General features: G+C 40.9%; 1 protein-coding gene across 2 annotated transcripts in view; it reads left to right on the forward strand.

Moving 5' to 3' along the window:
* Window positions 1–13,006: 13,006 nt before the first annotated feature.
* The window catches only part of HHIP (hedgehog interacting protein), a gene marked incomplete at its 5' end in the record, with an annotated part of 89,086 nt that continues 82,245 nt past the window's right edge, over window positions 13,007–19,847 (forward strand). For both annotated transcript variants that reach the window (XM_082653181.1, XM_082653182.1), the window contains 2 exons: window positions 13,007–13,285; window positions 19,016–19,208. In XM_082653181.1, the coding sequence (XP_082509307.1) occupies window positions 13,007–13,285; window positions 19,016–19,208 (472 nt within the window). The remainder of the gene's footprint in view (window positions 13,286–19,015; window positions 19,209–19,847) is intronic.

Genomic DNA, 19,847 nt, shown 5'->3' on the forward strand with positions numbered 1-19,847 from the left:
AAAAACCAAAACAATTAAGGAACAGTAACAGGAACATACATATCGATAATTACCTTAAATGTAAATGGCTTCAACCAAAAAACATAGACTGGCTGAATGGATACAAAAACAAATCACGTATATATGCTGTCTACAAGAGACCCACTTCAGACCTACAGTCAAATACAGACTGAAAATGGGGATCGAAAAAGATATTCCATGCAAGTGGAAATCAAAAGAAAGCTGCAGTAGCAATTCTCATATCAGACAAAATACACTTTCAAATAAAGACTACTACAAGAGACAAAGAAGGCCACTACATAATGATCAAGAGATCAATCCAAGAAGATATAACAATTGTAAATATTTATGCACCCAACATAGGAGCACCTCAATACATAAGGCAAATACTAACAGCCATAAAAGGGGAAATTGACAGTAACACATTCATAGTAGGGGACGTTAACACCCCACTTTCACCAATGGACAGATCATCCAAAATGAAAATAAATAAGGAAACACAAGCTTTAAATGATACATTAAACAAGATGGACTTAATTGATATTTATAGGACATTCCATCCAAAAACAAAAGAACACACATTTTTCTCAAGTGCTCATGGAATATTCTCCAGGATAGATCATACCTTGGGTCACAAGTCAAACCTTGGTAAATTTAAGAAAACTGAAATTGTTTCAAGTATCTTTTCTGACCACAACGCTATGAGACTAGATATCAATTACAGGATAAGATCTGTAAAAAATACAAACACATGGAGACTAAACAATACACTACTTAATAACGAAGTGATCACTGAATAAATCAAACAGGAAATTTAAAAATACCTAGAAACAAATGACAATGGAGACACGACGACCCAAAATCTATGGGATGCAGCAAAAGCAGTTCTAAGAGGGAAGTTTATAGCCATACAATCCTACCTTAAGAAACAGGAAACATCTCGAATAAACAACCTAACCTTGCACCTAAAGCAATTAGAGAAAGAAGAACAAAAAAAACCCCAAAGTTAGCAGAAGGAAAGAAATCATAAAAATCAGATCAGAAATAAATGAAAAAGAAATGAAGGAAAAGATAGCAAAGATCAATAAAACTAAAAGCTGGTTCTTTAAGAAGATAAACAAAATTGATAAACCATTAGCCAGACTCATCAGGAAAAAAAGGGAGAAGACTCAAATCAACAGAATTAGAAATGAAAAAGGAGAAGTAACAACTGACACTGCAGAAATACAAAAGATCATGAGAGATTACTACAAGCAACTCTATGCCAATAAAATGGACAACCTGGAAGAAATGGACAAATTCTTAGAAATGCACAACGTGTCAAGACTGAATCAGGAAGAAATAGAAAATATGAACAGACCAATCACAAGCACTGAAATTGAAACTCTGATTAAAATTCTTCCAAGAAACAAAAGCCCAGGACCAGATGGTTTCACAGGCGAATTCTATCAAACATTTAGAGAAGTGATAACACCTATCCTTCTCAAACTCTTCCAAAATATAGCAGAGGGAGGAACACTCTCAAACTCATTCTACGAGGCCACCATCACCTTGATACCAAAACCAGACAAGGCTGTCACAAAGAAAGAAAACTACAGGCCAATATCGCTGATGAACATAGATGCAAAAATCCTCAACAAAATACTAGCAAACAGAATCCAACAGCACATTAAAAGGATCATACACCATGATCAAGTGGGGTTTATTCCAGGAATGCAAGGATTCTTCAATATACACAAAACAATCAATGTGATACACCATATTAACAAATTGAAGGAGAAAAACCATATGATCATCTCAATAGATGCAGAGAAATCTTTTGACAAAATTCAACACCCATTTATGATAAAATCCCTGCAGAAAGTAGGCATAGAGGGAACTTTCCTCAACATTATAAAGGCCATATCTGACAAACCTACAGCCAACATCATCCTCAATGGTGAAAAACTGAAAGCATTTCCACTAAGATCAGGAATAAGACAAGGTTGCCCACCCTCACCACTCTTATTCAACATAGTTTTGGAAGTTTTAGCCACAGCAATCAGAGAAGAAAAGGAAATAAAAGGAATCCAAATCGGAAAAGAAGAAGTAAAGCTGACACTGTTTGCAGATGACATGATACTATACATAGAGAATCCTAAAGATGCTAGCAGAAAACTACTAGAGCTAATCAATGAATTTGGTAAAGTAGCAGGATACAAAATTAATGCACAGAAATCTGTGGCATTCCTATACACTAATGATGAAAAATCTGAAAGTGAAATCAAGAAAACACTTCCATTTACTATTGTAACAAAAAGAATAAAATATCTAGGAATAAACCTACCTAAGGAAACAAAAGACCTGTATGCAGAAAATTATAAGACATTGATGAAAGAAATTAAAGATGATACAAACAGATGGAGAGATATACCATGTTCTTGGATTGGAAGAATCAACATTGTGAAAATGAGTCTACTACCCAAAGCAATCTACAGATTCAATGCAATCCCTATCAAACTACCACTGCCATTTTTCACAGATCTAGAACAAAAAATTTCACAATTTGTATGGAAACACAAAAGACCCCAAATAGCCAAAGCAATCTTAAGAACGAAACACGGAGCTGGAGGAATCAGGCTCCCTGACTTCAGACTATACTACAAAGCTACAGTAATCAAGACAGTATGGTACCAGCACAAAAACAGAAATATAGATCAATGGAACAGGATAGAAAGCCCACAGATAAACCCACACACATATGGTCACCTTATCTTTGATAAAGGAGGCAGGAGTGTACAGTGGAGAAAGGACAGCCTCTTCAATAAGTGGTGCTGGGAAAACTGGACAGGTACATGTAAAAGTATGAGATTAGATCACTCCTAACACCATACACGAAAATAATCTCAAAATGGATTAAAGACCTAAATGTAAGGCCAGAAACTATCAAACTCTTAGAGGAAAACATAGGCAGAACACTCTATGACATAAATCACAGCAAGATCCTTTCTGACCCACCTCCCAGAGAAATGGAAATAAAAACAAAAAAAAACAAATGGGACCTAATGAAACTTCAAAGCTTTTGAACAGCAAAGGAAACCATAAACAAGACCAAAAAACAGCTCTCAGAATGGGAGAAAATATTTGCAAATGAAGCAACTGACAAAGGATTAATCTCCAAAATTTACAAGCAGCTCATGCAGCTCAATATCAAAAAAACAAACAACCCAATCCAAAAATGGGCAGAAGACCTAAATAGACATTTCTCCAAAGAAGATATACAGACTGCCAACAAACACATGAAAGAATGCTCAACTTCATTAATCATTAGCGAAATGCAAATCAAAACTACAATGAGATATCATCTCACACCAGTCAGAATGGCCATCATCAAAAAATCTACAAACAATGAATGCTGGAGAGGGTGTGGAGAAAAGGGAACCCTCTTGCACTGTTGGTGGGAATGTAAATTGATATAGCCACTGTGGAGAACAGTATGGAGTTTCCTTAAAAAACTACAAATAGAACTACCATATGACCCAGCAATCCCACTACTGGGCATATACCCTGAGAAAACCATAATTTAAAAAGAGTCATGTACCAAAATGTTCATTGCAGCTCTATTTACAATAGCCCGGAGATGGAAACAACCTGAGTGTCCATCATCAGATGAATGGGTAAAGAAGATGTGGCACATATATACAATGGAATATTACTCAGCCATAAAAAGAAACGAAACTGAGCTATTTGTAATGAGGTGGATGGACCTAGAGTCTGTCATACAGAGTGAAGTAAGTCAGAAAGAGAAAGACAAATACCATATGCTAACACATATATATGGAATGTAAGAAAAAAAAATGTCATGAAGAACCTAAGGGTAAGACAGGAATAAAGACACAGACCTACTAGAGATCGGACTTGAGGATATGGGGAGGGGGAAGGGTAAGCTGTGACAAAGCGAGAGAGAGGCATGGACATATATACACTACCAAATGTAAGGTAGATAGCTAGTGGGAAGCAGCCGCATAGCACAGGGAGATCAGCTCGGTGCTTTGTGACCGCCTGGAGGGGTGGGATAGGGAGGGTTGGAGGGAGGGAGACGCAAGAGGGAAGAGATATGGGAACATATGTATATGTATAACTGATTCACTTTGTTATAAAGCAGAAACTAACACACCATTGTAAAGCAATTATACTCCAATAAATATGTAAATTGTTAATTGTACAAAAAGAAAAGTCATAGGTTATCACATTGACAAAAATAAGCAAAACCCAACTATATGCTACCTACAATTGATGCTCTTGAAATATAAAGACAGAAATAAATCAACAGTAAAAGGATGGGAGAAAATATGTTAACACTAATCAAAAGAAAGGAAGAGTGGTTATATTAATAAGAAAGTAGATTTTGGAACAAAGATTATCACCAAGGATAAAGAAAGACATTTCATAATGACAAAAGGAACAGTTCATGAGGAAGACACAACAGTCCTAAATGCTTATGTGCTCAGTAACAGAGCTTCAAAATGAAAGGGAAACAAAGACTGAAAGAACTGCAAGAAGAAACAGGAAAATCCCTAATACATTCAGAACTGTCAATATTTATTCCTATCTCAATAACTGATAGAACAAGTGACTGAAACTCAGTAAAGATGGAAGACTGAACGACACTATATAACAAATCAACCTAATCAACATTTATAGAACACTCCACTCAACAACAGCAAAATTGTACACAGAATGTTTACCAAGACAGACCATTTTCCTACCCATAAAGAACTCTCAAAAAATTTTAAGAGATCATGCTCTCTGACTACAATGGAATTGAATTAGAATCAACAACAGAAAGGCTTTTTAAAAATCCCCAAGCAACTGGACACTTCTAAATAACCTGTTGGTCAAGAAGAACACAAAGGGGAAATTAGAGAGTACTTTGAACTGAACGAAATTGAAATCACAACGTTTCAGATTTTGTAGGATGTGGCTAAAAGCAGTACTATGGGGGAAATGTATATTGCTAAATGCCTACATTAGAAAAAGAGGAAGGTCCCAAATTAATGACCTTGGGCTCCATTGTAAGAAACTGGCTAAATCAGAGCAAATTAAACTGAAAGTAAGCAGAAAAGAGTAAACAATAAAGAGCAGAAGGGAAATCAACTAAATAAAAAACAGAAAAACATTTGAGAAAATTAATGAAACCAAGAACTGGTTCTTTGAGAAAACCAATAAAATTGATAAACCTACAGCCACATTGATCAGGAAATAAGACAGAAGGCACAAACTGTCAATATTAGGAATAAGAGAAGTAACAATACTACAGATTCTATAGAATGAGAGGATAACAAGGCAATATCATGAACAACTTTATGTCAACAGATGAAATGGACAAATTCCTTGAAAAACATAGGCTACTAGAGTTCACAGCTGTGGTTTCTCCAGAGCATTGTTCTTGGCAGAATGGGACCTGTCTACCTGGGGGCTTGTGTCTCCCTAGGGGGCAACCTGCAAATAATAACCGATACATGGGTTAAAAAAAATCATTCCACCCCACCTCACCGTTGCCTCAAGTTGGGACCAATTCTGTGGTGCAATTCATGCTCTAGAGGCCCCTGTGGGATCAGACTGAAGGTAGTCTCCAGCTTACATCCTTACTCAGCTTTGTTCTCTCGCCTTATCCTGCTTCCCTCACTCTCCTTCCCTAAGAGTACTCTTTCAATAAATTAATTGGCCAAGGGTCTCTGCCTTGAGCTCTGTTTATTGGCAGCCTGACCTAAGACAAGGCACAGGAGGGAAGCTGGAAGGCACCTTCCTTGCCATTCCTGTCTGCATCCCCCCAGTGATGACCCCTTATGTTATGAATTAAATTGTGTCCCCCTAATAGATGTTAAAGTCCTAACCCCCAGTACCTCTGAATGGGGCCTTAAATGAAAATAAGGTGTTGGCAGTTGTGTGAGTTAAGATGAAGTAGACCCTAATCCAACATGACTGGTGTCCTTATGAAAGGGGGAAATATGGACGCAGAGACAGACATGCTTGGAGGGAATATGATGTGAAGACACAGGGAGAACGCCATCTACAAACCAAGAAAAGAACTCCCGAGCTTACCAGAACTAGGGGAGAAGCCCAGAACAGATTCTCCCTCAGAAGAAGCCAACCCTGCCCATGCTTTGATTTCAGTCTTCTGGCCGCCAGAACTGTGAGAGAATACATTTCTGTTGCTTTAAGCCCCCTAGTTTGTGGTACTTTGCTATGGCAGCCCTAGGAAACTAATGCATCCTGTCAGTAGCAGTTGGTTCCAGTCTTGTTTTCTCCCAGCACGTCCATAATCAACTTCATGTCACCATCTGGGAGGTATCCACACCAGCTGGGCAACGACTGCGTCTCCACAGTTCCACCAGGGCTCTTTAGTCAGCTTCTAGGTTTTGGTAACCCCAACTCCCCTTGTCCCCCAATTCCCAGGGATGGGAGCTGCTTCCTGCAATCGCTATCTTACTTCAATAATCTTTTTTCCCTTTTTCAGTTTCCCAATACCCATTTAACTAATTCCTTATATTTAATTTGCTCTGTGGAAATAGGAAATAGCTACTCTTTATTTAACAATTAATTAATAAATAGAATTTCTTTATTTCTGACAAGACCCCAGAGTGATAACCATTTCATTCAGAGGAAAAGCCAAAGTCTGTAACATAGTTTATAAAATCGTATGCAATGCGGGACGCCGGCTACTTGTCTGCCCTCATTTCTTGTCATTTCCTCTATCACCCACTCGGCTCCAGCTGCACTGGTCTCTCTGCTAATCCTTAAACATACCAAGCATGCTTGCTTTATGGCCTTTGACTTGCTGTTCCCTGTGCTTACAGACATTCGCATGCATGTTTGTAAGTGAGCAGAGGCTCACTGCTTCAAGTCTCTGTCCAAGTATCTATGCCCCAGTCTCTGCCCGTACCTCAGGAGACTCCTTTCCTGACAATGTACACTCACCCCGGGTATCCACAGGGGATTGGTTCCAGGATGCCTGGATACCAAAATCCATAGATTCTCAAGTCCTTTATACAAAATGGCATAGTATTTGCATATAACACATGCACATCCTCCCACAGACTTTAAATCATCTCAATTACTTATACTACTTAGTATAATGTAAATGCTATATAAATAGTTGCCGGCATGGCAACTTCAAGTTTTGCTTTTTGGAACTTTCTGGAATTTCTTAAAAATATTTTCAATGGCAATTAGTGGAATTCCCGGATACAGAACCTGGAGATACAGACTGCCAACTATATATAAAATTACTATTTCTCTCAACCCCTGCACACTTTCCCCATGACCCCCTTTCCCTACAGCACTCATCATCTTCTGGCATACTCTAAAGCTACTTGCTATCTGCCTCTCCAGTGGAACACGAGCTCCATGAAAGAAAGTTTGCTCTCTGATGTGTCCCCAGCACCCAGAACAGAATCTGGCACCCAGCAGGTGTCAACTTCTGAAAGAAAGACTGAATAACTACAGAAAAACCCCTACAAGCAGCCCTACCATTGTCATCAGCATACCTGAACTGTAACCAGTCTTTAGTTTTTGTTTTTGTTTTTGTTTTTTTTGCGGTACGCGGGCCTCTCACTGTTGTGGCCTCTCCTGTTGCGGAGCACAGGCTCCGGACGCGCAGGCTCATTGGCCATGGCTCAAGGGCCCAGCCGCTCCGCGGCATGTGGGATCTTCCTGGACCGGGGCACGAACCCGTGTTCCCTGCATCAGCAGGCGGACTCTCAACCACTGCGCCACCAGGGAAGCCCCCAGTCTTTAGTTTTTAAAGGATGTGTATTTATTCTTTAACTTTATTGGCTGCCCTTCCTTGGTGGACTCACACTTCGGTAACAATGTCTCCTGAAATTCCTTGGTGAGAGTGCACTTTAAGTGCGTCTTCTCTTCTGTTTAACTATTAAAAATTTTTATAATGCAAATGTTTCCTCTATTTAAAACCTTTAAAAAGTATTCAAACAGGATTGGACAGTCAGCAGCATTTATCGAGAGGTCGGCGCTATACCATGCGACTGAATGAGACTGTCGAGATTGTGCTGGAGTGACCAACAAGGAAATGCAATTCCTGCCCACATGGAGTTCACAACTGCATGGATATTCAGCTCCCACAGATGAAGAAAAAACCTCAATTCCCGTTAACAATGCACAAATGAAAACAAAGAAAATAAGTGATTAGGTGAGAATCAATGGCTGAAATGCCATTCGAACTAAAATCCCTAGAAGTTGAGTGAAAAGCCAGGATTTAAAGAAAGAGACAAAGATCAATGAGGATAAGGTACTTGCAAAAGGAAATGACAAATGCATGAATATAACTTCATTAATTTCCTAGAGTCTATAAACTACCCTATGAGTTTGGCCTGTAGCCTCTCCTTTCTTAGTTATCTGTGCTTCCTTAGTTATCTGTGCTTTCCCTTAAATGTATCATATTCTATTCTGAATTCAATTGTTTCTGTACTTTAATTTTTTAAATTGAAGTATAGTTGATTTACAGTGTTGTGTTAGGTTTGGGTGTACAGCAAAGTGATTCAGTTATACATGAATATATATGTGTATATATATATTCTTTTTCATACTATTTTCCATTAGAGGTTATTACAAGATATTGAATATAGCTCCCTGTGCTATATAGTAGGTTCTTGTTGTTTATCTATTTCATATATAGTAGTATGTTAATCCCAAATTCCTAATTTATCCCTCCCCCCTTTTCCCCTTTGATAACCATAAATTTGTTTTCTATGTCTGTGAGTCTATTTCTGTTTTGTAAATAAGTTCATTTGTATTATTGTCTAGATTCCACATATAAGTGATATCGTATGATATTTATCTTTCTCTCTGTCTGACTTACTTCACTTAGTATGATCATCTCTAGGTCCATCCCTGTTGCTGCACATGGCATGATTTCATTCTTTTTTCTGTACTTTAAATGGCAGGGAGGAGTCACTTCATACACTCCTTCCAGCGCATCCTTGGGTCCCAGCTGAAATGTCATTTTCACAGACAGGCTTTTTCCAGTCACTTAATCTGAAATGGATGTGCCTTTGTTATTCTCCATCTTAGCATTTCTTTCATAGCCTTTACCGTAATTATTCAATCATAAGTTCACTTGTGACCTTACTAGACTGTCTTCCTTACTAGATTATTAGCTATCTAGAGGCAGGGTGTTTGTACTACTTTTCATTTCTGGGTACACATCGCTTAGCACAGTGGCTGGTGCTTAATATGTTTGTTGAAATAGAATTAAATAGCACATATTTCTGTGAAGTCCAGAAATCCATATATAAAACCAATTCGAATATCCAAAATCGTTTTATTTTAAACATTTACCAAATTTAAGTTTTGCTAACTTCTGATACACAGACATGTATATCTACATGACTGTTTATATATGCATATATACATATGTAATTCACATCTATGGAATACTTTGAGCTTTACCTATGAAATTAATTTCAATTTGGGTCAAATATTTCATCTTTTGCAAGAAACCTAATTTGTTCATGAAAATCTTGAATCCATGGAGGTAAGGAATAGAATCCCGGGTAGGACTGGGATATGGTAGCGGGGTGGTCAGACACGCCACGAGCCCATACAGGGTGCATTGGTGCAGATTAGAAAAAGGAGCCACATCATCTGGGCAGACACGGCCATGCACCAATAAACTCAGCTTGGTGAGTGGAGCAGGCCTTCAGCTCCCATTCCCTGACACAGCTGGATGCCTTGCCCTGGGTGCAACCGGCATGTAGGTGGCAGTCCTAGAGGGACAGCTCAGTGATGGTGCAAGCAGAAGATGGTGTTCTGGCCACCCTTGTACAGCTCCATTCCTTGCTAGACTGATTTAATTTGTCTGGAGGAGGTTGGTTGGGTAGGGGTCTTTTCTTCTCACCACTTCTGATGATTTAGCTGAAGGAGATCTCCCCGATTGAAAAAGTCCATTTTTCAGGTTCAAGTGTGCAGATGGCCATGCAGTCTCCAAGTGGGCTTTCATGGTTTAATCTTAGGAAATAGCCCAGTGTTGATTCTTGATTCCTAAAAAGAAATATGCTGTCAATCTGGCTGTAGATGAGCTTTGCAATTTCCCTCTGCAAAAAACGAATCGGAAGTTAGTTCACTTGTATAACACTGCTTAGTGACTATTTGGAAATTCTATCAGTGGCGCTGAAAATAAATGCAGCTAACTCATCAGTGACCCGATTTATGGACTGGCGTGACGAAGAGCAGATGGGATCAGTTCTAGCTCCCATGGATCAAGAAGGAACAAGTCTGTCTCATTTCAGTAATCGTTCATAAACTCTATATCTTTAACGTAGGGTCACAGTTTATAACAGCTGCATAATTTTTTAAAACCAAAATTAATTTACCTTTAAATGTCCTTAGTCTTTAAGTATGAACCATAAGGAAGGCCTGTTCCAAAACTAAGATGAATTCATCACTTGGGGTGGGAGCTCATAGCACTGAAATAGAATTTTTAAAGGATTTTTTTTTATTTTGGAAAAACAACGTAAAACTGATGTTTGGGAATAAAGCTTTAGATAGGGGAAAGCAACCTAGATTGGGCCCCTGGTTTTTAAACTACCTAATTAGATGAGATTGTACAAGTCATATAATCTCGATGGGATTCACTTATAGATTTGTTTATTAAATGAGAGTTTAAAGTTTTAAAGTCTTTCTAGCTCTATGATTTTCTTTATATTAAAAAGTCTTCAAAGCAGGAAGAATGTCAGATAAAGCAGTCTGTGGGATCAGAAGAAGCATTTGCGATCACAAGCATACAGAAGTCTTGTGTATACGACGGCCCCTGGGAGAAATGTTAAGTAAGTCATAGGGGCCCTACAATGAGCTCAGGTCTGGACTGAATATCTCAGCAGATTCTTCTCAGCTATTCTAATCTGTCACCTCTTTTGGGAAAAACCTAGCTCCACTAGCAAATCCAGGCCCAGAAAGAGAAAGGGGCAGAAGCCTTATCTAGCCACTGCGACCACTTTAACAATAAGTAGTTTAATCAGCTATCCACACCCACGATCACCAACTTTTACATTAGCTTGGTGAAATCTGTGCCTGAAGAGTGAAGCAAATCCAAATATGGTGAATGTTCCTCCATTGCCAAAATGAGGAAACGGCCTTATCTCCTCTTCAGAACCCATCTACCAGAAAGTCAGCTCCCCTGTTAAATACTCAAGTGGGCAGAAAGCACATTTTGTGATGCAACCCCATAGAGACTCCTCTTGATGCCAACTTGCGGGGATCCAATCAATGCCAAGTCACCACCCTTGATAAGGCACAAATCACTTTAGAAACACCTTCTTTGCGCAGACTTTGTCTAGCGGGGGTGGGGGTAGCGATTTAACTTATTTAGGTTCCCGGGATACGTAGCGCATCCCGCTCATCGACTCCTGCAAACCTACTAATAATTCTTCGTCCAGAGCTGATGTCTCTGTGTTTACACCCCTGCGGAAATCTCCCCAGGATTTTTTTTTTCCATTTAAAATGAATGCTGATTCCAAGGCCAGCTTCTTCTCCGTTCCTCCACCTGGGGCAGGGGAACCTGCGTTCCTGCGTTCCCGGGGAGGCACCAGCGGGGCCCGGCTAAGTTCCAGGGCACAGGTGGGGCCCTCGAACGGGGCGTCCGGGGCCAGCCCGCCCAGGACCCAGGCGAGAGCAACCCTTCCAGGAGGCCCCGACACCCCACCTCACGCACACGCGCTTGTGCCACTCCAAGAGCGCGCAGGACTTAGGCAAGGATGGCTACATCTTCTCGGCACAGTCTTCAAACCACCTCCACATACTCAGCGGCTTGCAGCATCTGGGCTGTTGCCCCCGTCTCTCAATCAGACCCCCAGGACGATTTTTAGTGGCTCGGGCTTCACTCTGGAAATCACCGGGGTCTGGGGGAGTCCAAGCGGGCCAGGGGAGGGAAAGGGGCCAGAGAGCTCCCTCCCGCCAACTCCAGCCCACTCGGCTCATCCTCCCTCCCGGGAGAGGTGCGGACAGGGACCGGGGCCGGGGAGGCCCTGGAAGGCTCCCCTCCCTTCTCGCCTCCCACAGCCCTCTCTTACTCACTTTCTCTCGGCGCCTCAGCGCGGCCGCCTCACGCCCGGGGTCGCACGGAGGGGCTGCGCGAGGAGCGAGGAGCGGGCGGGGAGCCACCGGGCCGCGCCCCAGTCCTAGGCGGGCCGGCCGGGGGGACCAGGGCCGTGCACACCCCCACCCGGACGGCGCGGCCAAGCGGGCGCGCGGCGTCCCGCGCCCTCCAGGCTGGCTCCGAGGACTCCGCCGGGCCCTCCCCCTCCGCCCGCCGCCACGGCCCGCGGCCCCTCCCCACCGCACCCCGGAGGCCGCCGGGGCCGCCCCCTCCCCTCCCCCCAACCCGGGCGGGGGCGCGCGAGCAGCGGTGACGTCAAGGGGCGCGCGGTGGCAGCACCTCCCCGCGCGCTAGTTAAAAAGAAGAAGAAAAGAGGGAACGAAACATGAGAGGCTGTGTGAGAAGCTGCAGCCGCCGGCAGAGGAGACCTCAGCATCATCTAGAGCCCAGCGCTGGCCCTGCCTCCGCCTGCCCCGCCGCCGCCGCCGCCGCCGTTTCTGTTCCTGCTACTACTGTCTCACCTAAACAACTCCCGTTACACGGACAAGTGAACCTCTGTGGCCGTCTTCTCCTCCTCTTCTACCTCCTCTTCCAACTCCTTCCCCTCTTCCCACTCCTCAGCCGCAGCAGAAAGCCCCCCACCCAACTGACACTGGCACCACCGCAAACGGTGTCAACCGCACTTTATCTCGGTCCTCGGGCTCCCCTGACGCATTGGGCCCATCGCCTCGTCTTTTATTTTTTGCAAAGTTGCATCGCTCTACATCTTCTCGCCCCCGCCACCTCTCTCTGCCTCTCGAGTGTCCTGCCACCCCGCAGCCTCCTCCTGGAGCTGCGCCCTAGTGCCCCTGCTGGGCAGTGGCCTTCCCCCCCCATCCTCCCGCGCCCAGCCCCTGCCGCGCGGGGCAGGCGATGCTGAAGATGCTCTCTTTTAAGCTGCTGCTGTTAGCCGTGGCTCTGGGCTTCTTTGAAGGAGATGCTAAGTTTGGGGAAAGAAGCGAAGGGAGCGGAGCGAGGAGGAGAAGGTGCCTGAATGGGAACCCTCCGAAGCGCCTGAAAAGAAGAGATAGGCGGATGATGTCCCAGCTGGAGCTGCTGAGTGGGGGAGAGATGCTGTGCGGTGGCTTCTACCCTCGGCTGTCCTGCTGCCTGCGGAGTGACAGCCCCGGGCTGGGGCGCCTGGATAGCAAGGTAGGCACGCACCCGCCTCGCAGCTGCGAGGTTGGCATACTGGCTGGGTGGGGTGCCTTGTGGCTCCGGCAGTGCTGTGACGGGAAGAGGGGCGAAACTTCTCTGGGGAGTTCTTTTCGATAACTTTTCTAAAGCGCTAGCGTGATTCGTTTGTGTGTTCCTCTGGGGTGCGCAGATACCTCTCCCGCCCCCAAGAGTCTCCGGTCGGGATGCTGTGCAAAACTCCCTGTCTCAGAAAAGAGAAGCTTCTGTGGTACCCGCATTCTGGGCTGGGTAAATACTTTATAAGAATCGCGATTAACAGTGTGTTTTGGATCGAATCGGGCATTGGTTGCGGTAAAACTGTAAATGAAGGTGGCTGTGGTTTCTGGTTTATTTTTCTAGGGTAAAAAGATTTGTGCAGCTTCTCCACGTGCTCGGTTAGAGAGAGGATTGAATCGTAAAGGATGTTGAAGCATGGTTGGTTTATGATCCCCAGCCCCGTCAGAGGGGGGGTGTCTTGCATTACAATAGTTAAACAGCGAAAAGGAACTCCTGGTACTCCAGTTTAGAACCCCAAAATTGGCGAAAGATTTTGCTGGGGCATGTTTATCACGTAAAACCGAGGCGATTCTCCTCCTGTCACGTTTTGTAACATTATAAATTCGGGTTTTCAGTGGTAGTTGTCTAGGAAGATCTTCTCCAGAAACTTGTTTTAGGGGTAATGGCATTTACATTTTCCCGATGTTAATAAGTTTAAACAAATATGAAAATAGTGTTGGTTGGGTGTGAAGACATGCTTATATTTGAGTTTGCAACATTTTTCTTGCCCTGGGTTGCAGTAATGTGTGTTCTCTACTGCATTCCAAGGAAAGACTCCGGGGATCAGTCATTAACAATCCCTGCGCATGAAATAAACAATCAGGTGTCTTTGCCCCCCACCCTTCCCCCATTTTAGGTTTAATTAAGAATTCCTCTGTTACAACACTGCAGTTGTCAAGGTCTGAGAGACTCTTGGAAAACTTCTGCTTCAGTCTTGCTGGCCCAGGCATTTAAAAAAAAAAAAAAAAAACCCAGGCTGAATCTAATTTTTATGCTCAGTTCACGGTAGATTTCACTCTATTCTCATGTAAACAGCTCCTACGAATCAACATATGTGTCTGGGTGGTATCTCTCACTTTGTTTTGTAACAAAAAGCCATATTGCATCATTTAATTTGCTCAAGTCATGCAAATAGGAAAAAATCAATGGGACAAAAAGGGGTCGACTTATCCTCTTCCCCACTAAACTGCTGCCCACACACAGAGTCCTGTTGCTTATGGCAAAAGAATAACAACAACACCATTGTGTTTGTTAGTTGGTTCACTAATGGGTGAAACTAGAGAACATCATTCTCTTTCAGTCCCCAGCTCTGTCCAAATGTTCATGCCTTTTGAGGGAGCATTTGTCCAACTCCCTCTATTCCCAGCTGAGTGAGAACTGTCTTGCTGCAGGTTTTCAGCTGTAACTCTCTCTTTATTCTTACCACATGCAGCAGTAGTCTGAGATTCAGGGAACAGATATTCCCGCATTTTGTTCCAAACAATGTCATTAAGCTCCTGTGTTGTAATTGAATTAAAGTACAAAATCGCTACATTCACATCAGCTCCAGGGTTTTTACCAGGAGCAGGACAGAACCAGGAAATTGAGAGAAAGGATTCAAAATATTTGGCATTAAGCCTCCCTGTGTGCAATATACGCTATGAATGTACCAATGATCCGCAGACCCCTGCAATACTGAACTCTTCCAGGTACAGGAGGAGTGAAAACTTTTTCTTAACTAAATGTAGTGGGGAGCTGGGTGGGGGTGGGGGCGCTGAGACTGAGGGGAGTTATAACCCTTAAGAGGAATTATATAAATTTTTTTAAAGAAATCATTCTTTAGGAATCATTCTGCCATGTTAGCTATCCACATTCCTTTCCGTTTTATGTGCTTCCAATCTCCAACAAACCCCTACTCATTTGGAAAATGTGTCTCAATTAAATTTGGTACACTAGACTTTGCTGGTTCCATTACGAGTGGTTTATAAACCAACAATACTCAAATTGTTCCAATCAGGGATTTGATATAGTTATGCATATGCATTCTTGACCCATGTTAGTTCTCAAGTTTTAATAGTTTTTAAAACATGTTATTTTATAATAAACTTCAGTGTTTCCCTTTTTTCCCCCTAAGCCTTCCTGGCTTATAATATATGTTAGGGTCTTATTTCATAATGTGTGTGCAGAAGAGATGATGGCTATTTGAAAGGGCCCTTTTTTTGTTCATGAAAAAAAAAATTTCCCCAGAAAGCTTTCTGCAACTTTTCAAGAAACTACAGGAGTAGCTTTTTCCTAAGTGAAGAAACTTCATAGACAAATAGATAGTAGCAAACTGAGTAGAATATTGATCATACTTAGCTGTGCGATTAAGTCCAGTTTCCAGGCTAACCCATTTTCTTTAATATGTAATGAACTATTGAATGTAATTGAGTTCAATTCTTTAGCCATGGTACTATTCTTCTAAGTTATTCTATATTTTCATTTCTTTGTATATTTTAATAGTTTTGTGTACTGTAACGAGATGGTTAACTACTGTTACAAATAAGTACTGCCAATATCTAGCAAGTTATATTGTCTTAGCAATATTTTTGCAGCTCCTAAATACAAGATGCTAAAAGGATCTAATTCCCATTAGCCAAATTGAATCTGCAACCAACTGAAATACCCCCATTTCTAAAACTTAACTTGTAGCCACAGAGGCATAGAAGCTCTCTCTACCTTGGGTGGTTTCACAGCCAAAGCTGTCAAGGAATGGGTGAAAAGTAATTGTTTTCAAGTGTGCCCTTTTACAATCATTTGTTTGCTCTGGCTCTTTCAGGGACAAAGGCTATTGTTGAACACATCCAACTAAACAAATAACTCATCCTGGGGTCCCTTTAACAGCTGCCTTAGTACAATGATCTATTTACATATTAGCCTAAAATTGAAACTGAACTCTTTAATGACATAATCCAGCACTACAGTCCAGAGACGCATGTGTTCTACCCAACAGCTGAACAACCTTGTAGGCATATGAGTTTTAGAAATAACTTTTTGTGTACCAAGTGATCTTAAGGCATCATCTTAATATACTGTCCTGTATTTTCTCCTTTTGTCCCCTGATCGAACCCATGTGGGTGCCTTTTCATCCTCTCTCTTTAGTTACTTGATAAATAAAGAGAAATACAGAAGGTCTCTGTCACCCATTTTACTATTTGTTGATAAACTGTAGTTGTAGGCCACGCTTCACTGTGTATTCCAGGATTTATCTTACCTTCCTTGTATGGGTTTTACTTTCCTGTGGCTGAAGATTAGAGGATGACCTGCCAGATGTTATAAATTAGTCAGCAACAGCCACAATCATTACTAGGCACACTGTAATAATGATTCGAAGTTTTACATGATTTCCAAAGTATATTTAGTTTAAACCGCTATAATTTGATGGTTTCGTAGATGGCTTTTAAAAATTGAAACAGGATATTAGCTTAAATTTCTTCTTAAGATTGATGACATTGTCAGACATAAAGTTAAGGACCTGTATAGACACAGACACTTAGGCAAAAAAGAAGAAAAAAATACCCTACCCACAGCAGCACTCATCTGTCTAAAACAGCGCTGCAGCTTGGGCTGAGTCAGTTTAATTGACTTCAGTAAGACTATTGGTTCATTGAAACCAAAGCCAGAATGATGGCTCTATCTATCTTCAAATAGGTATTTACACTGCAGACCTCACACAGAGCAAAATGTTACCATCCTGCTGGGTTGGAACAGCATGAAACTTTACAAAGAATAATATTATACTTGATTTCAGATAATTTATTGAATCCTATTTCTGCACTTTTGATGAGAGATCTTGTGGCCAGGACACATTCCAAAAATTGTAAAAGACAAAATTCTTGAGGCCCTAAAATCAAGCTCTTCCTGGATAGCAGCTGGGAGAGTATATGGGGATCGTTTTGTTTCAGCTATAAAAAAATCGAAGCATGCATGTTCTCCATAAAACCAAAGGTAATTACATTCCAGTTTTTCCGCCAGCAAAAGCGGTGGCTTCAGCATCCTGCAGTTGTTTTGTTCTTAGTGGACTGCCGTATGATAAACAAACAGAACGGAGTTGAACAGTATTAATATTGCATAGATCTGGTGAGGTCTGCCAGAGTATGGACAACAAAAGACATTTAAAACATTCTTGGAATGCAAATTCTAAGTGTCTGGTGTATGTTTCCCCTTAGAAAACTTTAACCATTTAAGCTATTGTCATTTAAATAAATTGGTAAAAATCAAAATGCAAACAGAATTGTGATTAATAATAACTTTTCTGAATATCGTAGATAGTTACGACTCATCATATTTATACACATTTTTTTTTTTTCCAAAACAGGGTAGCTTCTATTGCACGTTTAACATTTCAGCATGCCTTGTATTCAACAATTTTTTTTAGTTGCTTTGCTCTTTCAGGTCCAAATTTTGTGATCACTTAGAATATCTTTATCCTAAAAAATAGAAGCCATGTGATTTGCTCAATTTACTCAAATTAGAATCTCAACTTCAGAATGAAATATTTGCTTTAAGCAGTGATCTATAGAGTTTAAAATGTTAATTTCAGTTCGTAGTTCTAAAGAAATAATTAAGTATAAACATAGTTATATAAACCGGGAAAACACAAAATTCAGTCCCATGATGGTGTTTTTTAATACCATATGGTGTTTTTTAATATGAAAAATCAATGCTTAATTTAGACAGCACTGCATTTCACATCTCAAATATTGTGCTGATAGTCTATATTTATATTTATTAGAGGACGTCCTGAAGTCAGTTTTTTAAAGTCAGTACTAGACACTGAAACCGATTTTATCTGCAAAGTACTAATCTCAATGAATCAATAACTCTCAAGTTAGTCTTATTGATATAAAAGACATAATAATGCTGTATAAACAAAGATAAAAGTATGCCCTTTTTCACTGAAACTCACTAAATACAATACAAAATCATTTTTATTAAACTCTTGTGTTTTTCGTGCATATAACATACCTGAGGAACTAGTTAGAACATTTTTCCTGGCTAAAATACAATGAATAATAAAAATTGGTCTTAAATCTGTTTGACACAGCTTCAGGTATTATTTTTATAGAACATGAAAGGGCGATATTTCTGCCCCCCCTTCAGAAAACTTTCCCTATGCAATCTGTGTATTGAAAATTAATTAAAATGAGAACAATGTAATTCAAGTAATATCTTTGAGAATGTCGTTAGGAATTTCAGGAGTGAAATAGATTTTTACCCAAGACACAAATAAGCCATGTCTTAAAAGTTGCTTTACGTACAGTGGGATAAAGGTATTTGGAGTTTTCAAGTTAAATTATCAGTCAGTGTATACTTTGAGGCAGAGTAAGAAAAAGGGTTAAAGAATCTATATATAATTGTCATTTAATTTTTCACACCTGAAGGACAGATAAACAGACTTGGATTTGCAAGAGTAAGAAGCATGTCTGTGCATCCCTACCCTTTGCCCTCCCATCCCAACCCAAGAGACTGCACTTGTGTCCTTATAAAGGCATACTGTATTGGGACTTGGTGATTCTTTGCAGACAACAGCTAAACGACACTTTTCTCTTTCCATGATGACCAAAAAACATAACTAAACCCAACTTCACGGAACTAAAAAGAAGTTTGTTTCTGATTTATGGCTTTCAGATGTTTTCTGTTACCAACAACACAGAATGCGGGAAGTTACTGGAGGAAATCAAATGTGCACTTTGCTCTCCACATTCTCAGAGCCTGTTCTACTCACCTGAGACAGAATCCTTGGAAAGAGACCTGGCACTTCCCCTGCTGTGCAAAGACTATTGCAAAGAATTCTTTTATACTTGCCGAGGCCATGTTCCAGGTAAAAAAAAAGATACATTAAATCAACTACTGCAGAATAGCTTGCCAAGATACCTGTTCCTAAATGCTTGCTTAGGAAAGTGTAAAATTTATCTGCCTTTCACAGTATCTATTTTTACCTCATAATTCACTGTGCCAAACTTGGAACCTTTTATTGCTGCTCAAATTGCTGCTGTCATTTCAGCCTACAAACAATACATTGTTTTGTTGAAGTGTTTAACATTTCTCGTTAAATGGATAATACAGTTGGTAATCTTTACACAGCTGGATTATCAGCACAAATCTCTTGTTGGTGCCTTTAGTCATCAGCGTTGATATCAAGACAGCTTCCCCTTCTACACAGCTGATACATAAGTGCAGATTGTACATCGACTTTTAAGGTATTTCCTTAAATAAAATATAATTCAAGAGGCCCCAAAAAGTAACACCTTACAAAGTAGTTTCATATATAATGACTAATTTGCTCCTCATAAACCCTGTGAGGTAGATAGGAAAGGTCTGGTCATTTCCATTTGACAGATGAGGAAAACTGAGCCTCAGGAGAAGTTAAATGCCGTAACCAAACTTGTACTGTGAGAAAGTGATAGGCTAAAAGAAGTTCAAGTTCTTATGCTTATAATGTCCCAGATATACCTGGTCA

This window comes from Grampus griseus (assembly GCF_964374135.1).
Source record: "Grampus griseus genome assembly, chromosome: 4".
In the NCBI taxonomy this organism is placed as follows: Eukaryota; Metazoa; Chordata; class Mammalia; order Artiodactyla; family Delphinidae; genus Grampus; species Grampus griseus.